We start from the raw sequence: 18,828 nt of genomic DNA, 5'->3' as shown, positions 1-18,828 counted from the left end.
AACTTTTTTACTCTGTTTGTCCTGTCTGTCTCAACAGGACAGTAGTTTGGGGAGGCAGTAAGAAGAACCTGATCACATGAAGCTTGATCTACTGAAATGCTGCAGAAAGGCGAAGATGAGGTGGAAAATACGTCAGTCAAGGAAAAGGAGGAAAAGTCTGAAGTAAAAGTAGCAGACAGAGAGGAGCAAGGTTCATTGATGGAGGAAACAGATGGAAGCACAGAGTCAGAGATCCCCGTTGATCTTGACTATGCTGCTGATGGTGGCATCTCACAACCTCTACAGATTGTATCTGCTAAAATAAAACCCCAAACAGATGTTAAAGAGAGGGAACCCCTTCAGAAAGGACTGCCCACCATTGCAGATGACTACGAACAAGACACACAAAACACTGAGGCAGTGGACAGTGAGGAAGTGTCTGATCAGGACAAGGACAAAGATTCTCAGGTCAAATCCAAAGATGTTGATGAGAAAAGACCTGAAGCAAATGTGGACCCTCAAGAACCAAAGAGAAGTACAGGGTTTGAATCAGGTTCTGAACCGGCTGGAAAGGAGGAAGAGAAAAGTAAGGATGACAGCGGAAGTCTCACCAAGGGAAAAACAAGGAAGCAAAAGAAGAACAAGAGGGCGAGGAAGCACTCCCCACAGACTGAGGAAACACAGTCTGGACCAGAACAGAGCCAACAGGTTCCTCAGGCATCTGAGGGCAGCAGTATTGACAATACAGTCCAAAAGGAAAAGAGGAGAAGAGCAGGACAATGGGTAATGCATACACAATGTACATTCACTTTCTTTTCAGGGGTTATGATCAAACTTTTCAAGCGCACATATTGTGAAAAGGATACTTTTTAGGGAAGTAGGAGACATTTTAAACTTTTGAAATGTAGAATATTTGTATATTTATAGAGTCAGGATACTTCAGGGAGAGAGACGGAATGGACTGAATGTAAAGAAAGTATTAAAATAAAAATAAAAATAAGGTAAATTTAATTTAAAAAACACATCAGACTTGAAATTATTATTCGAAATAGAATATTTTCTCAGTAGATTTACATAAAACCTTTGGATAGACACTTGATTTATTTTTCATCATAATCTATACTTACGTCCTCCACACTTAAAGTAGTTAACAATCATTTTATGAAAGCCCACATCAGTTAGATCACTCTACTCTGTGATCGACTGTTTCGGACATTTGTCACTTTTCTGCCATCGATTGCTCGGCCTGGATTAAACGAGAAAGCGGACGTTCTGAGAACAGGACGGAGCTAACAAAGCCAGCTAGGACGAGCAGCCAAACTGTCTGCTTTACCCGTCGGGTTTTCTCTGCAGACAGCCACACCGTTATATAAACTACAGGTTAACGTTCAAGCAGGAGGGCAGGTTGCTGTCATGTTGACCGGGCCGGTTGAATTAGGAGGCTCTTCCTTCCTCCAGGCTGACGATGTCGGTGGGACGCGCTAGTTGCGCCTGAGCACTCCTCTGCTGCTGCTGCTGCTGCTGCTCAAGTTGGCTGCTGTTGGACGCTCTGCTCGGGGTATGGTGTCTTTTTTCTCTTACCTGGCCGGTCATATTGGCTGGGCTGAAGTAACAATATGATCTCTAACAGTGTCCTTCTGTCAGCGAGCCGAGTGAACCTTCCTGTTTGACAGCATCTCACAGGCCACAGCACTGAGCGCTGATTTAAGGTGCTCCGTACTATCAGCTGTGTTGACAACAAAACAAAGCAAGAGTGCATGTGCATACTATAGTAGGTACCTTAAGGTATGGTCACTCTGTAGAGATCATGCACTCTTCTAGTCCTTTGCTAATTCGGTGATGCTGTCAGAAGAACTCACAGGATTGTCTCTCTAATTGATTTTTAAGTATTTAACCATGTACTCTCCTGATTGACACAGTACTGTGAGCTTTCCTATAAACATTGCTTTTGTAAAAAAATAGTTAACTATTGCTGTAATTCTTCATTAAATATGTGTTTGGCCATAAGCACAATTATAATGAATTTACTCAAAAAAAAATGCACGACAATAGTGTATTAGTATCAAACTAACGAGTCCCTTAACAACAAGCTGAACATATGACTTTACTGTCTTTCTGGCTGACGGTCTTAAGCGCCTCTGTTGGGTGTGTTCAGAGGTGTGCTGTGGGAACGCACCAAAGCACAACGTCAGCAGACGTTTCCACTTCATTTAAAGTGTTGTGCACATAGAGACACGTGCTGCTTTCGCTTACGTGAGCCGTCAGCTCTTTGTCGCTCCGCTGACGCATGAAAGCCGTGGAAAGATTGTTGCAATAGCTTTGACAGGATCCAGAGTATATCCCTTAAGGGGCCTGTGACATCAGCAAGTCGGGAATGTTTTTGTCGTTTCGCTGTCCGTTCACCCTCTGAATCCTGCCTGCTTTCTGTTCCTCGCTCTGTACAGGGATGGCGATGCACGGCGCGTCCCAGGACCCCTCACATGGTACGGGGGAAGTGGGGGAGCTGGCGCACACATTATCTAAAGAGACCCTCGGGTCTCCAGATGCCTCTGAGTTGGGGAGCCCGCGGTGTACGCCAAACTTTGACCTCTTCAACATGGTTGTGTCCTATAAGAGAATGGCTCTGTTTCTAGAACCAGCTGCAGATGCAGTGGAGCTGACCCGCTTCCTGCTTGGGTGTGTATGTGTGTTTGTCTGTGGTCTGCTTGAGCATCGTATGATGGATATTGTAGTATTTAATGGCATCTTTTTTTATCCCTCAGATGGAAGATGCCGCTGTGCTCTCTGCTCGTCTGTATGTTCCTCAACGTCTTCCTCTGCACTGTTAATGAAGGTAAGATGAGGCATTGATGTTGATCTTTTGTTTGATGTTTTATTAGACACGTGAATAATTTATTAACTTACTGTTGTGTCTGCCTCTCTGGTATCAGTGGGTTGGATCACAGTGGGCGTGGTGGCGGTGGCGGCACCTGCTGCCCTGGGTTACCTGCAGGACAGGTGTGGAGGAAGAGCCTCAGATTCTGAGCTCCACAGGAGGCGCTTTACCGCCATGCACCGCAGGGACCTGCAGACGGTGCATCTCACCAAACAGGAAGCCATGCTGGAAGTCAAAGACCTGTAAGACAGACACTGCAGGGGACGGGGTTATGTGCTGCAAGGCTCACTAATGATTACTTTCATTTCCGAGTCTATAAAATGTCAGAAAAAAAGAAGATCTAGTTGGTATATCAAATCATAACATTTGAAAACCTGAAATTTGATAATGTTTTTGTTTTATTTTAAAGTATATAGACTCGCTGATAATGTCAATTTCAGTAAGTTGCTCTTTTTGGAACAGGTTTACAGACTGTGGCTCGTACCCTGGTGACAAAAGTCTACGTGACATTTGTAAACGGTGTTTGTTCATGTACGGGTTGATGGGTATCTTTCTTCTCATGCTGTTTGTTGTCTTCACCAGGTTGAAGCACCTGGATGACATGCTGTCCTCTGCCTGCCTGTCAGCAGAAACCTTTTACAAGGTCCTGTACTGGGACAATCACATCGAGTCATCAAGGTCTGCATCTACACACAGACAGACACTCTGTAGTATGTGATTTGGAATAATAGAGGAATATATCTGTTCATGTATACACCTTCATTTAAATCCCGTCTTATGCAAGCCTAGTCCAGTGTTACTGTAACCCTGTTAATTGTCAGAATGTGCTGGGGATCAGTCACTTCTATGGTGTGATGTGTGTGAGTGTGACCTGACGTTTGTGATATCTCCTTCTAGGTTCTATGGAGGGATGCTAATATTGGCGTGCCTGCTCTACATCGCTCCTCTGGGCTGGGTGCTCGCAGGGCTCAACAGCGCCATCTTCCTGTGGAACAGAGACTTCTGCAGAGGTTAGTTCACCCCGTCTGGAGGGAGCGAGGAGCTAAACACCAACTCTCATATAAGAGAGTGAAGCTAAAGTTTCTCTTGTGGTTCCAGTTTTGCTGGACCTTAGGAATCTGTTCCACATGAGCCAGGCCTCAGGAGGAAAGTGTGACAAACAGGAACACGGCCACTCGTTGGACAGGACCCCCACACCCACTAGTCTGGAGGTGAGAGGAGATAGTGTATGGAGGGTTTGAATGCTGAAGGATTTAGAGGTTGTGATTTACATTAAAACCGACCGTGGCTGTAAGCCTCTTATCCACTTCATCGCATGCTCTCAATGTGTTTCTCCTGTAAGAGTAATGCAAATCCATCAGTGACAGCACGACCACTGTAACCACGAGAGGCTGATCCTGGGAACATCAGCCCAGAATTTACATATTAATTTATGCGTCTGTGTTCAATAACAGGACCTGTCTCCTGGCAGCGTGGAGGAAGCTGAGGAGGCAGAGCCCGATGATGAATTTAAGGATGCCATTGAGGTAAATCCTGCTCTAACTTAATTGTACACTTTTCCACCACATGTTCTTATCACAGTTTGTTTTTTTTCCCCCTAAATCTGTAAACCCCTGCTTTGTCGTATCAGTTCTGATGGGGAGATTTAGGGCTTCCCCCTCTTAGTGGTTTTGGTCTCAGTGCTCAAGAAACTCATGAGCACTTATGTAGTCAACTCAAGATTTAAAGTGGTTCATTTTGTGTGATTCTGTGGAGAAAGTCATTGTTTCAGATCTGTTGATTAATTCAACTAATCAATTAGTCGACACAGGTAGAGTTCAGTCAAGGTCTAGAGAGACCTCAAGGATAATTAAAGCAAACAGGATGCACTTGAAGTGCAAAGAGTTTAAATACCAATGTAATGGAGAGTTTTCAGTTTTAGATTTTTGTTGCAGAAGTTAATATTTTTGCTTTGCCATTGTGGGTTCTTGTGTGTAGACTGATGTCCAAAAAAAAAAGAAAAGTAAATTAAATGCATTTCAATTTCAATATATGACAGATAAAGTACGCAACGAGCGGGGTTCTATATGTCCTGAAGCCGCTGGATGATGAACGTGGCCTGTAAATTTAAGGGGAAAACTCTGCATAACATATTTGAATCACAGTTGTTGGAGCTTCCCATGATCGTGTGATAAAATCCTCCCGTCATTATGTTTGTCCTGTTTTTCTCTGCTGTCCTCTGAACTCAGGAACATTTGGTGTCCCTGCAGGTGAGTGTCCCCCCTCCCTCTGCTTAGAAGAGGCCCCTGCACTGGCACCCAGTAAACTCACTCTCAAGCACTACGCTCATGAACAAGGACTTCACGTGTAGTAACCTTGTGGCGTAGTTCTTACTTTGCTTTGTGAAGCATGGTTTGGGGTTTGCTCCTGTGTCATCACACTGAATATTATCAGTGTTTCGTGGGTAACATTTGTCTCATGTGGTGTTCTGCTTCCTCATAAGGAAACCCCTTTGGTCTTAGTGGTAAGTGGATTTTATAATGCCTCCCATACATGCATTCATCCATCTGTCTGTGTTGTTCCCTTGGCATGAGTTATGTGATAGTGATAGTAGCTCCAGAATTACAGGCCCATTATTGTTCTCTCCAGTAATCCCATCGTACAGAGTGCTCATTTATTTCTAGTCTGCATGATCGACATTGTTCATGAGACATTTTGCATTAGTGAAATCAGCTTTTCCTTCCTCGTGCGTTTCAGAAAGATGGACTCATTAACGTGTTGCAGAATGTGTGTGTGTGTTTTGATTCATAGCATGTTATGTACAAGCATTTTGCATAGTAGTATATTCTTTATTTTATTACAACATAACATAACAGCATATGTATTTTAGCGTTTCTGATTAGCAGATTTAGCTTTTTTTCAGTTGCAGTTTTCAAACTGTCTGTCAGCTGTTCAACACACAGGAAGCAGAAAGAAGTCTTCCTGTTCCCTAAAAGCCCTGCTTTGTTTCTCTTACTCTCTGGCCCTCCAGCTTATAAAGTCATAGCTTTTCAATGGAGGAGGATGTGTACAAACCTGATATTTGTTTCCAGAAAGTGGGGAAGAGACCTTGTTCAGTCTTATTTTGGAAACGCGTACATGTCCACCTTTGTCCATCTCCCTAGTGGCCTTAGTACTTGTCATCGCCCTGCTTGATTTATTTGCCAAACATCTATCAGTCAAACTGGCTGAAATTCACACTGAATCACAATTCATTTTCTCCACTTTATGCCTACCGCTGAGTTTGGCTCGGTTTCTTGGCCAGGTTTTCATTCTCCAAAAGACAAACTCCAGATTGCACAGTGTGTGACTGCGTTTTTCTTTGTTCCTCCCCCCTCCCCCCCCTCCCTCAGGAGGATGATGACGGGCCTCTTGGAGCTCCCGAGTATGACACCATCTCTGAAAATGGTCTCTTGAGCCGCAACGAACCGATACGCAGCAAAGTGTCTAAACTGACGGAGAAGCTGCGTAAACGCTGCCCCACCACCAGCACAGGTCGGTCTGCTCTGACTCATCCACTGGTTCATGTAGCTCGGTGATAAAAGAAGAAACGGTCTGAGGCTAGTCTCAAATCGCAGCTCTGAAAAGATGCATTTCATTTCATAATACTATTCATCTCTTTGTGTTTCTCTCCAAAGGCAACTGTTCTAGCTGCAACGCAGTCTTCTCCGTGCTGAAGAAAAGGGTGAGACTGAGAAATTTTAGGATATAGTTAGGGCATCGCATCATCGTCATATTTAATTTTGTCTTCCTGTTCTATTGTCACGAGCTTCGATGCGATGTCTCTTTGTATCACAGAGGAGCTGCAGCAACTGCGGCAACAGCTTCTGTTCCCGTTGCTGTTCCTTCAAGGTGCTGAGATCTTGCATGGGGGCAACAGGTGAGAGAACGGACTCATTTTCACATTCAGTGTTTGGACCGACGAAGTTGCGTTATCTTGTCTCTGTTGCTCTTACTCCGTTTGTTGCCTTAGGATCTTATTCTCTCCTTGTTCTCTCTTCTTCAGCTCCAGAGGCCCAGAGAGAGACCGTGTTTGTTTGTGCTGCCTGTAATTCCTCTCTCAACAAGTTATAGTGAGATGACGGTCAGGTGCCCCCCCCCCCGAGCCCTCCTCCAAGTTACTGAAACCCTAAAACCTGCCTTGGTTTTCAAGTTAAGGCTCTTATATCTGTCCCTCTTGCCTTTAGCAGTGGCATTCCTCACTAAACTACCCGTGTTGCATATGGGACTTCTACTGTAATATGTTAAATATTTCCTGTTTCAACTCTCAATGAAGAACTGGACCTACAAAGCACAGTGGATCCACAATCAAAGGACCCGATCCCTTTGCTGAGCAGAGGGAGGTGCACAATGTGCAGGGTGGAGGCCAGGTTCGGGGCTGGTGGTGTCGGGTTTATAGGCTGCCGATGGTTCTGCTTTTACATGCTTTTTCCTCGCGGCATAGTCGAATATTGATTTCTTCAGCCCTGTGCAGCAGTTTAACTGTACTGTAACGCTAGGAGGACTAAGACCGGCATGTTGAATGCGATGGTGTGAGCAGAGGCTGGCCGTTTGAATCTGGTTTGTTCAGATGAACAAAATAACGGATGTACGACCACATGAAGCTCCACATTTGGCTTTGATTGACACCGTGGCCAGCTGTGGTTGTTTGCCGTCCACCAATGCACTTTAACCTGTAGCTGGTCAACAGTGTCATGTGATAAGTTCTGGGTTTGTCCAAGTCATTGGGGACAATGTTTTGTTTTTTAATGATCAAATTGGTGCGTCATTGTGGTCGTCCTTTTTCCTGTTGTCAGAGTTTTGGAGTAAAGCAACAGCCTATAAGTCAAAAAACTGCCAGAGGTCCCTGGAGCCTGTGCGTTCCCTCTAACTGGATCAAAGTCGACCCAACTGGATTAAAGTTGATTTAAATGGACTGAACAACCAGCCGAAATCTTCATCGGAGCCTCACTCTCTTGCAAGCAGGACTTAAAAGAATTGATGTGGAGGCGTCGTATCCCAAAACGTGGATCGCGGTGGTTGTTTTAAACATGGTTCAGACACGTATGATTGTAATAGTTTGCTTTGCTTTTAATCCCATATAAACTGTTACTATGAACTGTTCTTCTATATCTAATATATTTAATTTAAAACGGTGGAAGTTATTATTTGACCTAAAGATAAAGTCTGTACATATTGCCCTTATTTTATGAATGAAATATGCCACTATTGAAATAAACTCATGGTCGATTGATTTCATGAAATTAGAAGTGGTACGTGTGATCTTTGTGGTGAGATGTCTGTCAGGTTCTGCTGTCTTTGCTTCAGAAGCATGGAAACAAAGTTAGGCCACATTAAAAACACTTTAATGAAAGCAACTGAATACCAAGACTTAACTACTTAAAGAGTAATGTTGAAATTCATTGCCCAGTTTGTTTCAGGGTTTGCTTCTTTCAAATAAACTGATAAGGGATTGTTTAAATTTTTGAAATCCAAATTGAGAATCTACAGGGAATCATCACACAAATCTGCAGTTCTCCTCAGACAGACTTGTCTTGACTTACCTTGCAGCTCATTGTTTGGGTTTTATGGACTTCTGCTGGTTTTGGTTCTCTGCTCTCATCAGCTGCTTTTATCCAAACAATCTCTGCAAACATCTTCTTGCATCTGTTTGCTAACACATTTGTTCATATTATTTCAGTGTAATCAGAATCAGAGACAGTTTATTGCCAAGTTTGCAAAGACAAGTAATTTGACTGGTGCATAATAAACAGCACATTGGTAGAAGTAAATAGTATAATTAATTCCATGTCTTAGCTTCAGGCTCGTGGTTGTGCATGCTGTCGCGGCTTAAATGGACGCTTGAATAGAACAGAGCCTCTTTAACGTTATTAATAACACCAGAACCGGTGTGAGACGGTGGAAGAGATGAGCTGATGACCTGAGCGCTGGGCTCGTGTTAGCCCCGCCCCTCGTCCCCCCCACCCCGCCCCCTCCACTCCTCCAATCTGTCCCACTAAAGCGATTTCAGCGCATGCAGGGACGAGTAACGCAACATGGCGACAGAGGTAAGACTGGCATATTATCTCTTTTTATTTCCCTGCCGACGGTTCCTGTACAAGCATTCACAATTGTACTGCCATTTAAATACAACGGGTGCCGTTATAAGGTGGTGAACGAGGGCATTGTCGGCTGCAACTGTGCCACACTGAGCGGCTCACTTCAGCCACCACTGACGGCTGCGTGTGTCCTACATTATCGTGCCAGTTCCGTTAATCTTCTCTCCTGTAAAAACGTGTTTTGGCGTTTTAAAAATGAAAATTATAAAGAGGAAATTTGGAATTCAGCTTTGCTTCATGGAAACTGAGACGAGTCAGAAACAACGGATCATCTCTCCGCGATGTTAAGATGTTTTGATGTTTTTGTCTGTTGAGACGCCCCGTTAATCCGGTGATTTTACACACACACACACACACACACACGGAAGCATAGCGTTCAGCACCATGGACAGAAGCCACGCCGCCCTGACCTTCCTCACTGCTTTTCCAGCATCTGTGCTTTCAGAAATAACATTTTTAAAAAGAATGTTGCTAAACATTTTTTTTTTTAAATCAAACATACACCTTGACGCAATCAACGTTCCCATGCATAAACACTTTATTTAACAAGAGACCTTTTATCAGTCTGCCTCATCGTGTTCCAGCTGATCGATCTGTTGTGAGCTGTAATGAAATGTTGTCCCGTCTTCTGCTAGCTTTGCCCCCTGTAAGATCAGAGAGGAAGAGATGTGTGTGTGTGTGTGTGTGTGTGTGTGTGTGTGTGTGTGGAAAGATAGTATGTCCAATGCTGGGCTCTGCTCCAACAGACAACAAGGCAGAAATGAGTGCAGACACTGAGCCACGGAGTGATTGATCACATCTCGTCTGCTTCTCCTCTATCATCCTACATTTCCAAACCGGCTACTGTTTGTACACATTGCGAGTGAAACCGGTGTGTGGAGAGAGATGGAGCTCTCTCTGGGGACTCATTAGAGACATACCGTATCAAACCTCACTATCTGTGTGTGTGTGTGTTTGGTCCTCCTCAGTTCCACAATCTGCAGGAGTTGAGGCAGAGTGCATCTCTGGCTAATAAAGTCTTCATCCAGAGAGACTACAGCGAAGGAACCACCTGCAGGTTTCAGACCAAGTTCCCCTCCGAGCTGGAGAGCAGGGTGAGGAGACAGCAGCCGGGGACTTTGGCTTAAAAACAAGTTTTTATGTTGTCATGTGATCCTAGCCTGCTAATCTACTATTACGTTTATTTATGTATTAATGCCACCAATTGTGTTGTGTGAACTGAGATGTTTGCTAATTAAATTCAGAACAATGTCTATATAAGTTGTATTTATTGCCTCATTAACTGAACTGCTAATGAGGGCCTAGTGGTAAAGACACATCTCATATAACTGAAAGGTTCCCAGTTGGAGTTGGGCCTTTGTTGTCATGTCACATCCCTCACTTTCTCTCCCCATGTTGGCTGACCTCTATCAATCCTAACCCTGCTACTCATGACTCTGCCTGTGTCTCCAGATTGAGCGGACACTGTTTGAGGACACTGTGAAGACGCTGAACAACTACTACGCAGAGGCAGAGAAGATAGGGGGCCAGTCCTACCTGGAGGGGTGTCTGGCCTGCACCACAGCGTACCTCATCTTCCTCTGCATGGAGACGCGTTATGAGAAGGTCAGACCGGCGATCTCACACTTGACGCATTTTTAATAGTCTAGGTTGATGACTAACATGTCGGGGATTCCACCACATTCCTCATTTGACTTCTGTCTGTGCGTTAGGTGTTGAAGAAGATTGCCAAGTACATTCAGGAGCAGAATGAGAAGTTCTATGCTCCCAGAGGGCTGCTCGTCACAGATCCCATAGAAAGGGGAATGCGTGTCGTATCCTTACTCGCATGTTTTTGGGTGCATGGAGACAAAAGTATTATAATTGATTTTGTTTATGTTTGATTAACCACACTCCACAGCAAATGTTTGGCCCTTAACTCTCCCACCAGATAGAGATATCAATCTATGAAGACCGGGGCTCCAGTGGCTCCAGCTCGGGGAGCAGCTCCGTGTCCGGCAGCACCGCTCGATGACTCGGTACTTCCTAACAACCATGTCCCCCTGATTACTCACAACCCTGGAGAACTTAGGACAATAATGCTACTCTTGTTCCAACACTTGGCCCACGCATCCCAAAGCTACGCTCACACAAAGGGTTCACTAGTTCTTGTCCAAGAAAGGCACGTTGCGCCGGCGTGCCATCACATGCTAAAGGTGTTCAAGCTTTTAAAACACACGCCGTGGTAGTTTGTTGCACAGCCATGTGCATGGCGACACAGTCGTGTTACTGTACAATGCAATGTCTCAGTATTGCCGGTAATACTTTGTGTGATCGTACCGTTACCTTTCCTTCCTGTCCTTGTTGAAGCTACAGCAGCTATGTGTAATCAGGTGGGTGAGAAAAGCATGGAAGGATGTGAGAAAAGGAGGGAGGGAGGAAGTGTTGAAGACCACAAGCCTCACCAAGCCTCATACCTCAGCCACCACAGCCGCACCACACCGGACCAAACTGGACTGAACCTTCAGCAAATGTGAGGAGGACATAGAAGCATTTGAAGGCAACGTTTCACCAAACCCATACAAACTGTACAAGGAACCTCCTTCACCTCTGATGTAAGTCGTGCAGTCTGGTAGCAGATGAATGTCATTCAGCCCGACTGTGTATTTTATGTAGCAGATCTTCCATATTTCTCACATGAAGCCTCTTTTTTCTTTGTTAGACACACAAACATATCTAAATACTAACCTCTTGGTTTCAATGAGTGAGACCAACGATCCCTAAATTTTAGATTATGCAAAGACATACTGTGGATTGAATGTAGTAGTAAGTAGACAAAGGATGGGTCAAACAGTCTTCCTGAATCTTACCTGTCGTGATTTAAAGTACACCCAGCCTTCCTTGATTTCTGAGTAAGCTTCCAAAGAACAACGACTGCCAAAAACTGGCTCTCAATTGTGAATGTGTGTTTTGTTTTGGTGACATTTTGTTCAAGAGTGAAACTTTCGTACTGCTTGTTGTTTGATACACGTGGCAATGAGGTATACACGACTGGCGTCAAATAAATAAATAGTGTTTCATCACAGCTGCACAGCTCATATTTCTGTTATTGAACTATAAATCTACAAAACAAATCAATCATGGCGGCTTTAATGTTGTGATGTGATGGTACCTTCTCACAGTTCATTTGAAGTTTGACATCCCGTTCTGTCCCCTTGGCTGGGCAGGGTCTGCTATATAAACTAGATTAACTATGCAAACATATTTACGAGACAATAGATACAAGGATATTTATTTTATGCTCAATGGGCCTTTTCTCTCATAAGATATTGTTACATAATAAAATGAATCATGGCTGAATTCCATTTAGCTGCTTCAGTTTCAGGGTCCAGGTATTTTTCACGATTTCAAAATGTCTGCTGTTGGAAAAGGTCTATGGTGCATATTAATGATAATCATTTTAACATATTGCATGCACTTCAAACATTTGACAATAAATGTCAGATAAAAGAAAACATTTTAATTTGATGTAACAAGCTTTGGACAGGAAAATTCCCTCATGTTTTCACGCAGGCTTGCCTGGATATACGACACTGCAGCATGAAACCGACCCCCGTATTTAGTCTTCACTTACAACATGGAGGGACTACTGCATGCACCCAGCTCAGCAGAGCAAACAGGACATGTCCATTGTGCAGCATGTCCAGATAAGAGGATGGGCATTCTGAACAAACAGACTTTATGTTACTGCATGTAACATGTTTGTCTTACTGTATTGTCGTTACCCTCAAGACTACATCCCCTGAGATCTGCCAGTGCAGAGAGCACCACGGCACACTGTAGTAAAACAGTCATAAAACGGGAGGCTTCAAATGTGGAGACAGAGGGGGAGCGGACGCCATGGTAAAGTGAATGGAGGGACAGAACAGGGGAGAAGAAGAAACAAATGGTGGAGGAAGACAAGGAAAGACAGATTAAGACAACACAGTATGAATGGTGGGAACGGTCAGATGACAGGCTTGTGGAAGGAAGATGTGAGTAAGACTGTCAGAATATCTTTCCTTTGTACAGAAAGATAGACCAGAGCCAGAGCTCATCTTCAGATGGCTTCAGGACAGCAATAGTTGGTGTTTGCTGCTGCTGTCAGTGTGCAGGTTGTGTACATGAGACTAATAGAGAACATCTCAAAGCACTGCTAAAGATATGACTGCTGTACCTATTAAATGATAATCAGACCATATGGATTTGCAGCCGTTTATTAAGAGTTTGCCGTGACACATAAAAAACAACTGTAAGTTAGCAGTAGCAGTAAGCGGTTAAGAGAAAAATAGAGATAACTATTATTAAAAATATATATATTAAAACTACTCAGAGTAAAGGAAACAACAAGGCCCCTAAAGTACAGACAAAAAGGAAAGTATTTTAAAACCAGGTTTTCTGTAACATTGTATTTCCCAGTCGTGGAACATTTTGATTGCATATCAAGTGATTTTCCTCACAGACCTGTAGAAACATTAAAGGAAATGAAATAGAAAACAAATATTTGATTTGAAATGATTTTGTTCTTTTTTTTTTAAGCACATCATTTAAAGAACTGAGTCAATAGTTTATTATTTCTTACCTGCACAGCGTCCATTCTTGACAGTAAACCCTTCACCACACTGAACAAAAAGATGAAAGACATTTATTGGTATTCAAAACAAATGTGTTGATTTATTTAGAATTTGCAGACAGAGAAAAATACTAAAAAGGATGATGAGTGTGTCAGCAATCAGTAACACCACTAACACAACGATAAAAAGAAAGAGAGAGACTCATGTCGTCTTCTGTTGTTGCTTTGTTGCTTCAAACCAAACTGAACTTGACAGTGAGAGAAAAAGACTGCGTCGACTTTAAAACATTTTTAGGCCGCTATCACAGACTGCCCGGAACATTACCCAGTGTTCATAATTCATGCCGTGGATCCGTTCTGCGTACCTGCGTGTCATTAGCAAGCAGAGACGACTCCCCTTCTTTGGGATAGGCCACTTCCACCACTGAGTTAATTTCATCAGGCTGGAGGGTTCGAGTGATGGAGTTGCCGTCTGGCCAGGAGACGTGCAGCACCGTCACCTGATCGGTTCCTGAAGTCACAAGAAAGTAAATAAACCTTTCAAAAAGTGACATCATTTCCTGTTAGGACAACATATGGTGTTACATGTTGAAGGAGGAGATTGAGATTTTTGGAGTATTGGTCTTATTTGACAGTATAGATACAGGGACTGGAAATTGGGGAGAGAGCAAGATATGACATGCAACAGAGGTCCAAATGCTGGAATCAAATCTGGGACGACACTGTTATGTGGCACGCTCTGTAACCACGCAGTTACAAAGGTGCTCTGATTCTCATCATCTTCAGGTTGCTGGGCAACTAGCACAGAAGTGCTCTGGTGATGTAGGGCACATTTGTTAAACTTTGGACAGTCTAAAGTCTGTTTATATCGGCTTCCAGTTTTCACAAAGCTAAGACTATTGTAAGCAAGAAAGCGAATAAAAAAGTGAATGCGTGTATTACACAAAATGTTGAACGATTCCTTTAAATCACCCTGTACTTCTAAAAACAACGTGTCAAAATGAAAACAATTTCTAAGTTCAGTTCAACTTCTTGCTGGAGGATTGCGGTATCCCCGGTCTGGGTTTAATGTGATAAAAAAAGAACTGATACATACACGTTGAGCATCCCATTTTCTTCCAGTGTGTGTATGGATTATAAAAGGAAAAAGGAAGTTACCTAAACCAAAGTGGGCGACCGGCTCCATCTCACACAGGTACCCCGAACCTCCGTCGATGATGCGAGTGTGAGCTCCACTCTGACTGGTGAAGGCTGTCACCTTGGCTCCGCGGGCAAAGGATCCAAACTGGGTACGAGGGATGACCCGCAGCCAGTTGTTAGACGAGCCCTGATGAGGTGATACGGTTTAGTTTGTGGATCTTACAAACAAAAACACACAGACACTCACACTTCACACACACACACACACACCTGTGTAACCTTGAAGATAGAGATTGGCTGCTGGGCACTCTCTCCATGTGCCAGCAGCAGGTCCAGCTGTCCGTCCCCATCTAAATCTGTCACGGTGCCACCTGTCCAAAACAAACAGCTTTCACTGCACTGGCCCACAAAACAACTTGACTGTGGTGTTTTATCTGACAGCCGCGTCTCTGTAAATCTCACTCAAACAGAGAGGTAGCAGAGGTGTTACGTATTCACTTAAGGTTATAACATTTTCAGAATAAAACTGAGGAAAATGTGTTGTCCAGTGTCCTCTGTGCTGACCCGTTCCTCGCCCCTGCGGCTCTGCAGCATCTCCCACGTGAAGCTCCTGTATCAAAGGGTCTGCATCTGCTCTTCTTGACACCCTGCCAACAAACACACAAGAATCTAAATATAGCTGATAATGTCAAAAGTAATCCAGGATCGCTGCCGGTTATTTTTTAATAGTTTGATTCCTCTTATTGGACTTTGTATTGACATAATACTATAAATGTTACCTGAACAGCCTGTTAGGGGCGTCGCCTCTATATGCAATATTGTTGAAAAACACCTCCAGCTCCTTGTCATTGTCAAAGTCAGCAGCGATGACTGTGCGAATAGGTGAGGGGGTTTCCAATCCTCCATGGGCTATGTTCTGCACAAAGGAAACACTGCCATGTCCTGCTCTATCAAACTGACTTAATCGTTTACCACCACTGTCCTGCTCTACTCTCTCTTACCCAGAATTTAGCGTCGCTGCCCTGCAGGAAGAGTCTGTGTGGGCCGTTCCAGTTGCCATAGACGATGTCTGTCTTTCCATCGCCATTGAAGTCAGCTAGTGCTACTCCTCTGCCGTGCTGATACAGGTCCTCCACACCTTTAGAAGTTGACACAACGTTGTAAGCTTTAGTTGTGCTACTGCTGGTAAAAAACATTATACTGTAGTTGGATATGAATCATTTTTAAAGCCCCTATGTGTAGGGGCAGACAGCAGACAGCAATGCATTTTGGTACATCTTCAGAACAAAACCTCAACATTTCAAGTACTTACTTACTTATATGATCTGTGAGGCTGTACACCGGCACAGCTGTGTTTTGCTAACATGCTCACAATGACATCAGTTTAGTGATAAACAAAACAATTTTCAAGGCAATCCATCAAATTGTTATCAAGCCGATACTCCCATTAAACAGTCCATAACATAAACTGTACTCAATGACTACATTTAATTAAAAGTATATCTACTCCTGACTATACCTGCTTCTTCCCGTCCTGTTTCATACTCACCCGACTGTCTGGCCACGTCAACAAACGTCCCGTCTCCATTATTCTTGAACAGGAAGTTGGGTCCGTTCTCGTTGTCACAGAACACGTCCGACCTCGACTCGCTCAGGATCGGTCCGACGATCACACCGCGCCCACCTGCAACAGAGAGCGACACCGTGAATGCTTCAGCTGATTCAGCACACTTCTAAACATCACAGACTTTGACCTCTCCAACCTGACTCCTGACCTGTGAACTTGTTGACCCCGGCCTCGGCAGCCACGTCAGACAAAGCGACGATGCCCTTGGTGAGATCACTGGCAGCCTCGTCCATTTCAAGGAGAGCGTGGGGGCCGACGCTGCCGCTGGCATAGTTGGCCACGTAAATTGAGTAACGGCCTGTTCCCTGCCAAAGCAACAACAGCCAAGAGAGTGAGAGGAAGGTTTTCTTGGAGGGAATCATTGAGAAAACGACAGAAATAGAGATCCGATTGTGGGACTTCATAAATAGGTTTACAAAGTGGGTTCACTGACCTTTCTGTCAACACATGCAACTGAACGTCCTGCCATGCGATTGGCGACACCACGACGCACATTGAGCTCGTCCCCCAGAAGATCTTCAAAGCGGCCATTCCGAAACTTGAACAGCTTGTCTGAATAGGTTGCCTTTCCTATATTAAAAGAAAAAGTCAGTTATCATGAGGAAAAATCATTCAGCAACCTGGAATTAATGCCGGGGCAGAAAATGTTATGGAGACATCATAAGAATGCCCTTTTTTTTTTTTTTTTTTTTTACCAGAGTAGGCATTGTTTGTGTTGAGGAAGTAGATCTCCTCACGTCCATCTCCATCCACATCACAGGCAGTAACTCCAATAGCATTTCCTGCTTGATCCCTTAAGGCGTAGTATGGAGAGCTGCTGTCATCAATAGCAATGTTCACCAGCCTGTTTTGAGTGTGATTGTACTTCAGCACTAGGTTGGGCCCATTGTACCTGAGGGGGAACATCACACATTTGTTTTGCACATATTGGTTCCCTTGCTGCGTGCTGGTGCCCCACCGTGTGCAGCTGATGCCCTTTTTATATGTTTCGCCCCTGCCCCTAACACAGCCTGAGTCTGCCACCGCTGTAAGTAATGTTCAGAGTAATGAACATGTCAAACAGCAAACCAATTTCCCACTCACCCTGCCACAACCACTTCCAGGTCGCCGTCACCATCCACATCTGTTACAGCCATTCCATAGTTCAGTTGTGTGGGATTGTGCAGGCTGTCGGGAGCAAGCATCGTCTGCGTTACAACCTGAAACATGGGCTCAGAGCTCTGGGCGTGGGACGTATGCCAGAGTCCGACCAGGAAGAGCAACAGACCTGAACCCCACATCGCTGCAACCTGGTGGAACACAGAGCACAGCTGGGTAATGCATTTAAATGAATGGTGCAGATTATGCACAAGCCATTTGTAATAAAGCAGGACATACATAATGATGATGAGCACCAGGGGCGTCGTTAGGCCTATTTGAGGGGGGCTGAAGCCCCCCTCAAATAATTTGGCATTATTGGCTTTAAAAAAAAAAAAAAAGATATTTTTATTTTGGTGATGTCATTAAATTAAACTATTGTTTCTCACATGGACAAGTTATTTACTCTAACATGCTACATATGTGCGTGCGTTCTGGTTTGTATGTTTTCTCCCCCTTCAAATTACAATCCAACAGCCTATCATCATACTTAACGATATAAAGTTGACACTGTCAGGTCCATTCTCCATCCATTGTGTGCAGTCCCTTTAAGAATTAGGATTTGGGAGTGACGCGGATATTCTTTATTTGAGAAAAGTTCATATTTGTGTTGTCAAATTTCACTATGACCCTCAAATTCTGTCTCTTGTGTTATCATATACTGAATGCAAGCAAAACTACAGAGCAAAATCACACTCTTTCTGATTGAACCAGTCTATGAACTGTCTGAAACAATGGATATCCGCGGCCCCAAATGGGCCCCAAAAAAAATTGCCACTCCCCTTGGGGCTAAGCCCCCCCTTTCTTTGAATCCTAGAAACGCCCCTGATGAGCACATATAAAGTATAGAGATACTATGCATGAGTTACATGAACTCCACCAATGTTATGCACCAGTTTTACACAAAACAGCAAAGTGTAAAAAAAAGCCACAATTATTATTTGAAAGTGATTAATTTCTCGATGCTTGCATCCATAAAATCAACATTTTGGATCTACAGCAGTATCTGCACACATATATAATATCAACGCTATTAGATGTTAGTTACTGTTATTAGTGACATGCCTGTACCACTGATGATCTTGGTTAACTGTTGTTAAAAATAAATCATCATGCACGATATAAACCTGCAGCGGTAATTATTCATGATCCGTGCTTGTTTCTGAAGACATTTGGTTAAAATTCGTCTCACCTGCTTCCTTCAGTGTATAGAGATCGAAATGATCTGACTTTGCTGCAGCAACGTGAGTCACCTGATACTAATATTCTCCACCTTACAGAAATTATCTTTGAGTTTACAAAACAGCTTGTGTAACGGTGTGATATAAGATTTGACCAATCAGGGTGCCTGTTAGAATGTTAA

At 43.7% G+C, this 18,828-nt stretch overlaps 3 protein-coding genes across 7 annotated transcripts; 2 read left to right on the top strand and 1 right to left on the bottom strand.

The window, feature by feature from the left end:
- The first annotated feature begins 1,242 nt into the window (after nucleotides 1–1,242).
- On the top strand, nucleotides 1,243–7,888 carry zfyve27 (zinc finger, FYVE domain containing 27). Of its 3 annotated transcripts, XM_031864612.1 has the most exons (14): nucleotides 1,243–1,537; nucleotides 2,424–2,655; nucleotides 2,742–2,812; nucleotides 2,910–3,096; nucleotides 3,437–3,532; nucleotides 3,752–3,864; nucleotides 3,953–4,065; nucleotides 4,309–4,380; nucleotides 5,083–5,103; nucleotides 5,337–5,357; nucleotides 6,226–6,367; nucleotides 6,511–6,557; nucleotides 6,671–6,752; nucleotides 6,879–7,888. In XM_031864612.1, the coding sequence occupies exons 2-14, from the start codon at nucleotides 2,426–2,428 to the stop codon at nucleotides 6,944–6,946; spliced, it is 1,263 nt and encodes a 420-aa protein (XP_031720472.1). In that variant the 5' UTR covers nucleotides 1,243–1,537; nucleotides 2,424–2,425; the 3' UTR covers nucleotides 6,947–7,888. The 3 variants fall into 3 exon arrangements, with proteins under 3 accessions (XP_031720472.1, XP_031720473.1, XP_031720474.1); XM_031864613.1 differs by lacking the exon at nucleotides 5,083–5,103 and having other exon boundaries at nucleotides 1,244–1,537; XM_031864614.1 differs by lacking the exons at nucleotides 5,083–5,103; nucleotides 5,337–5,357 and having other exon boundaries at nucleotides 1,244–1,537.
- A 959-nt stretch (nucleotides 7,889–8,847) lies between these two features.
- On the top strand, nucleotides 8,848–12,034 carry golga7ba (golgin A7 family, member Ba). Of its 3 annotated transcripts, none has more exons than XM_031864624.1 (6): nucleotides 8,848–8,919; nucleotides 9,939–10,064; nucleotides 10,423–10,575; nucleotides 10,683–10,784; nucleotides 10,901–10,988; nucleotides 11,326–12,034. In XM_031864624.1, exons 1-5 carry the CDS (start codon nucleotides 8,908–8,910, stop codon nucleotides 10,982–10,984), a joined length of 477 nt encoding a protein of 158 aa, XP_031720484.1. In that variant the 5' UTR covers nucleotides 8,848–8,907; the 3' UTR covers nucleotides 10,985–10,988; nucleotides 11,326–12,034. The 3 variants fall into 3 exon arrangements, with proteins under 3 accessions (XP_031720484.1, XP_031720483.1, XP_031720482.1); XM_031864623.1 differs by having other exon boundaries at nucleotides 11,320–12,034; XM_031864622.1 differs by having other exon boundaries at nucleotides 10,901–12,034.
- Nucleotides 12,035–13,189: 1,155 nt separating this feature from the next.
- crtac1a (cartilage acidic protein 1a) lies at nucleotides 13,190–18,804 on the bottom strand. Its single transcript, XM_031864608.1, has 14 exons — nucleotides 18,658–18,804; nucleotides 17,412–17,617; nucleotides 17,024–17,220; nucleotides 16,762–16,898; nucleotides 16,477–16,633; nucleotides 16,251–16,385; nucleotides 15,703–15,839; nucleotides 15,481–15,617; nucleotides 15,266–15,348; nucleotides 14,972–15,072; nucleotides 14,720–14,888; nucleotides 13,927–14,072; nucleotides 13,571–13,610; nucleotides 13,190–13,452 (listed from the first exon to the last, which is right to left on the bottom strand). The coding sequence occupies exons 2-14, from the start codon at nucleotides 17,606–17,608 to the stop codon at nucleotides 13,445–13,447; spliced, it is 1,644 nt and encodes a 547-aa protein (XP_031720468.1). The 5' UTR covers nucleotides 17,609–17,617; nucleotides 18,658–18,804; the 3' UTR covers nucleotides 13,190–13,444.
- Between the last annotated feature and the right edge of the window lie 24 nt (nucleotides 18,805–18,828).

This window comes from Anarrhichthys ocellatus, unplaced genomic scaffold, assembly GCF_004355925.1.
Source record: "Anarrhichthys ocellatus isolate YVR2014 unplaced genomic scaffold, GSC_Weel_1.0 scaffold31, whole genome shotgun sequence".
NCBI classification, from domain to species: domain Eukaryota; kingdom Metazoa; phylum Chordata; class Actinopteri; order Perciformes; family Anarhichadidae; genus Anarrhichthys; species Anarrhichthys ocellatus.
This window is presented reverse-complemented; position numbering and strand designations above follow the sequence as displayed.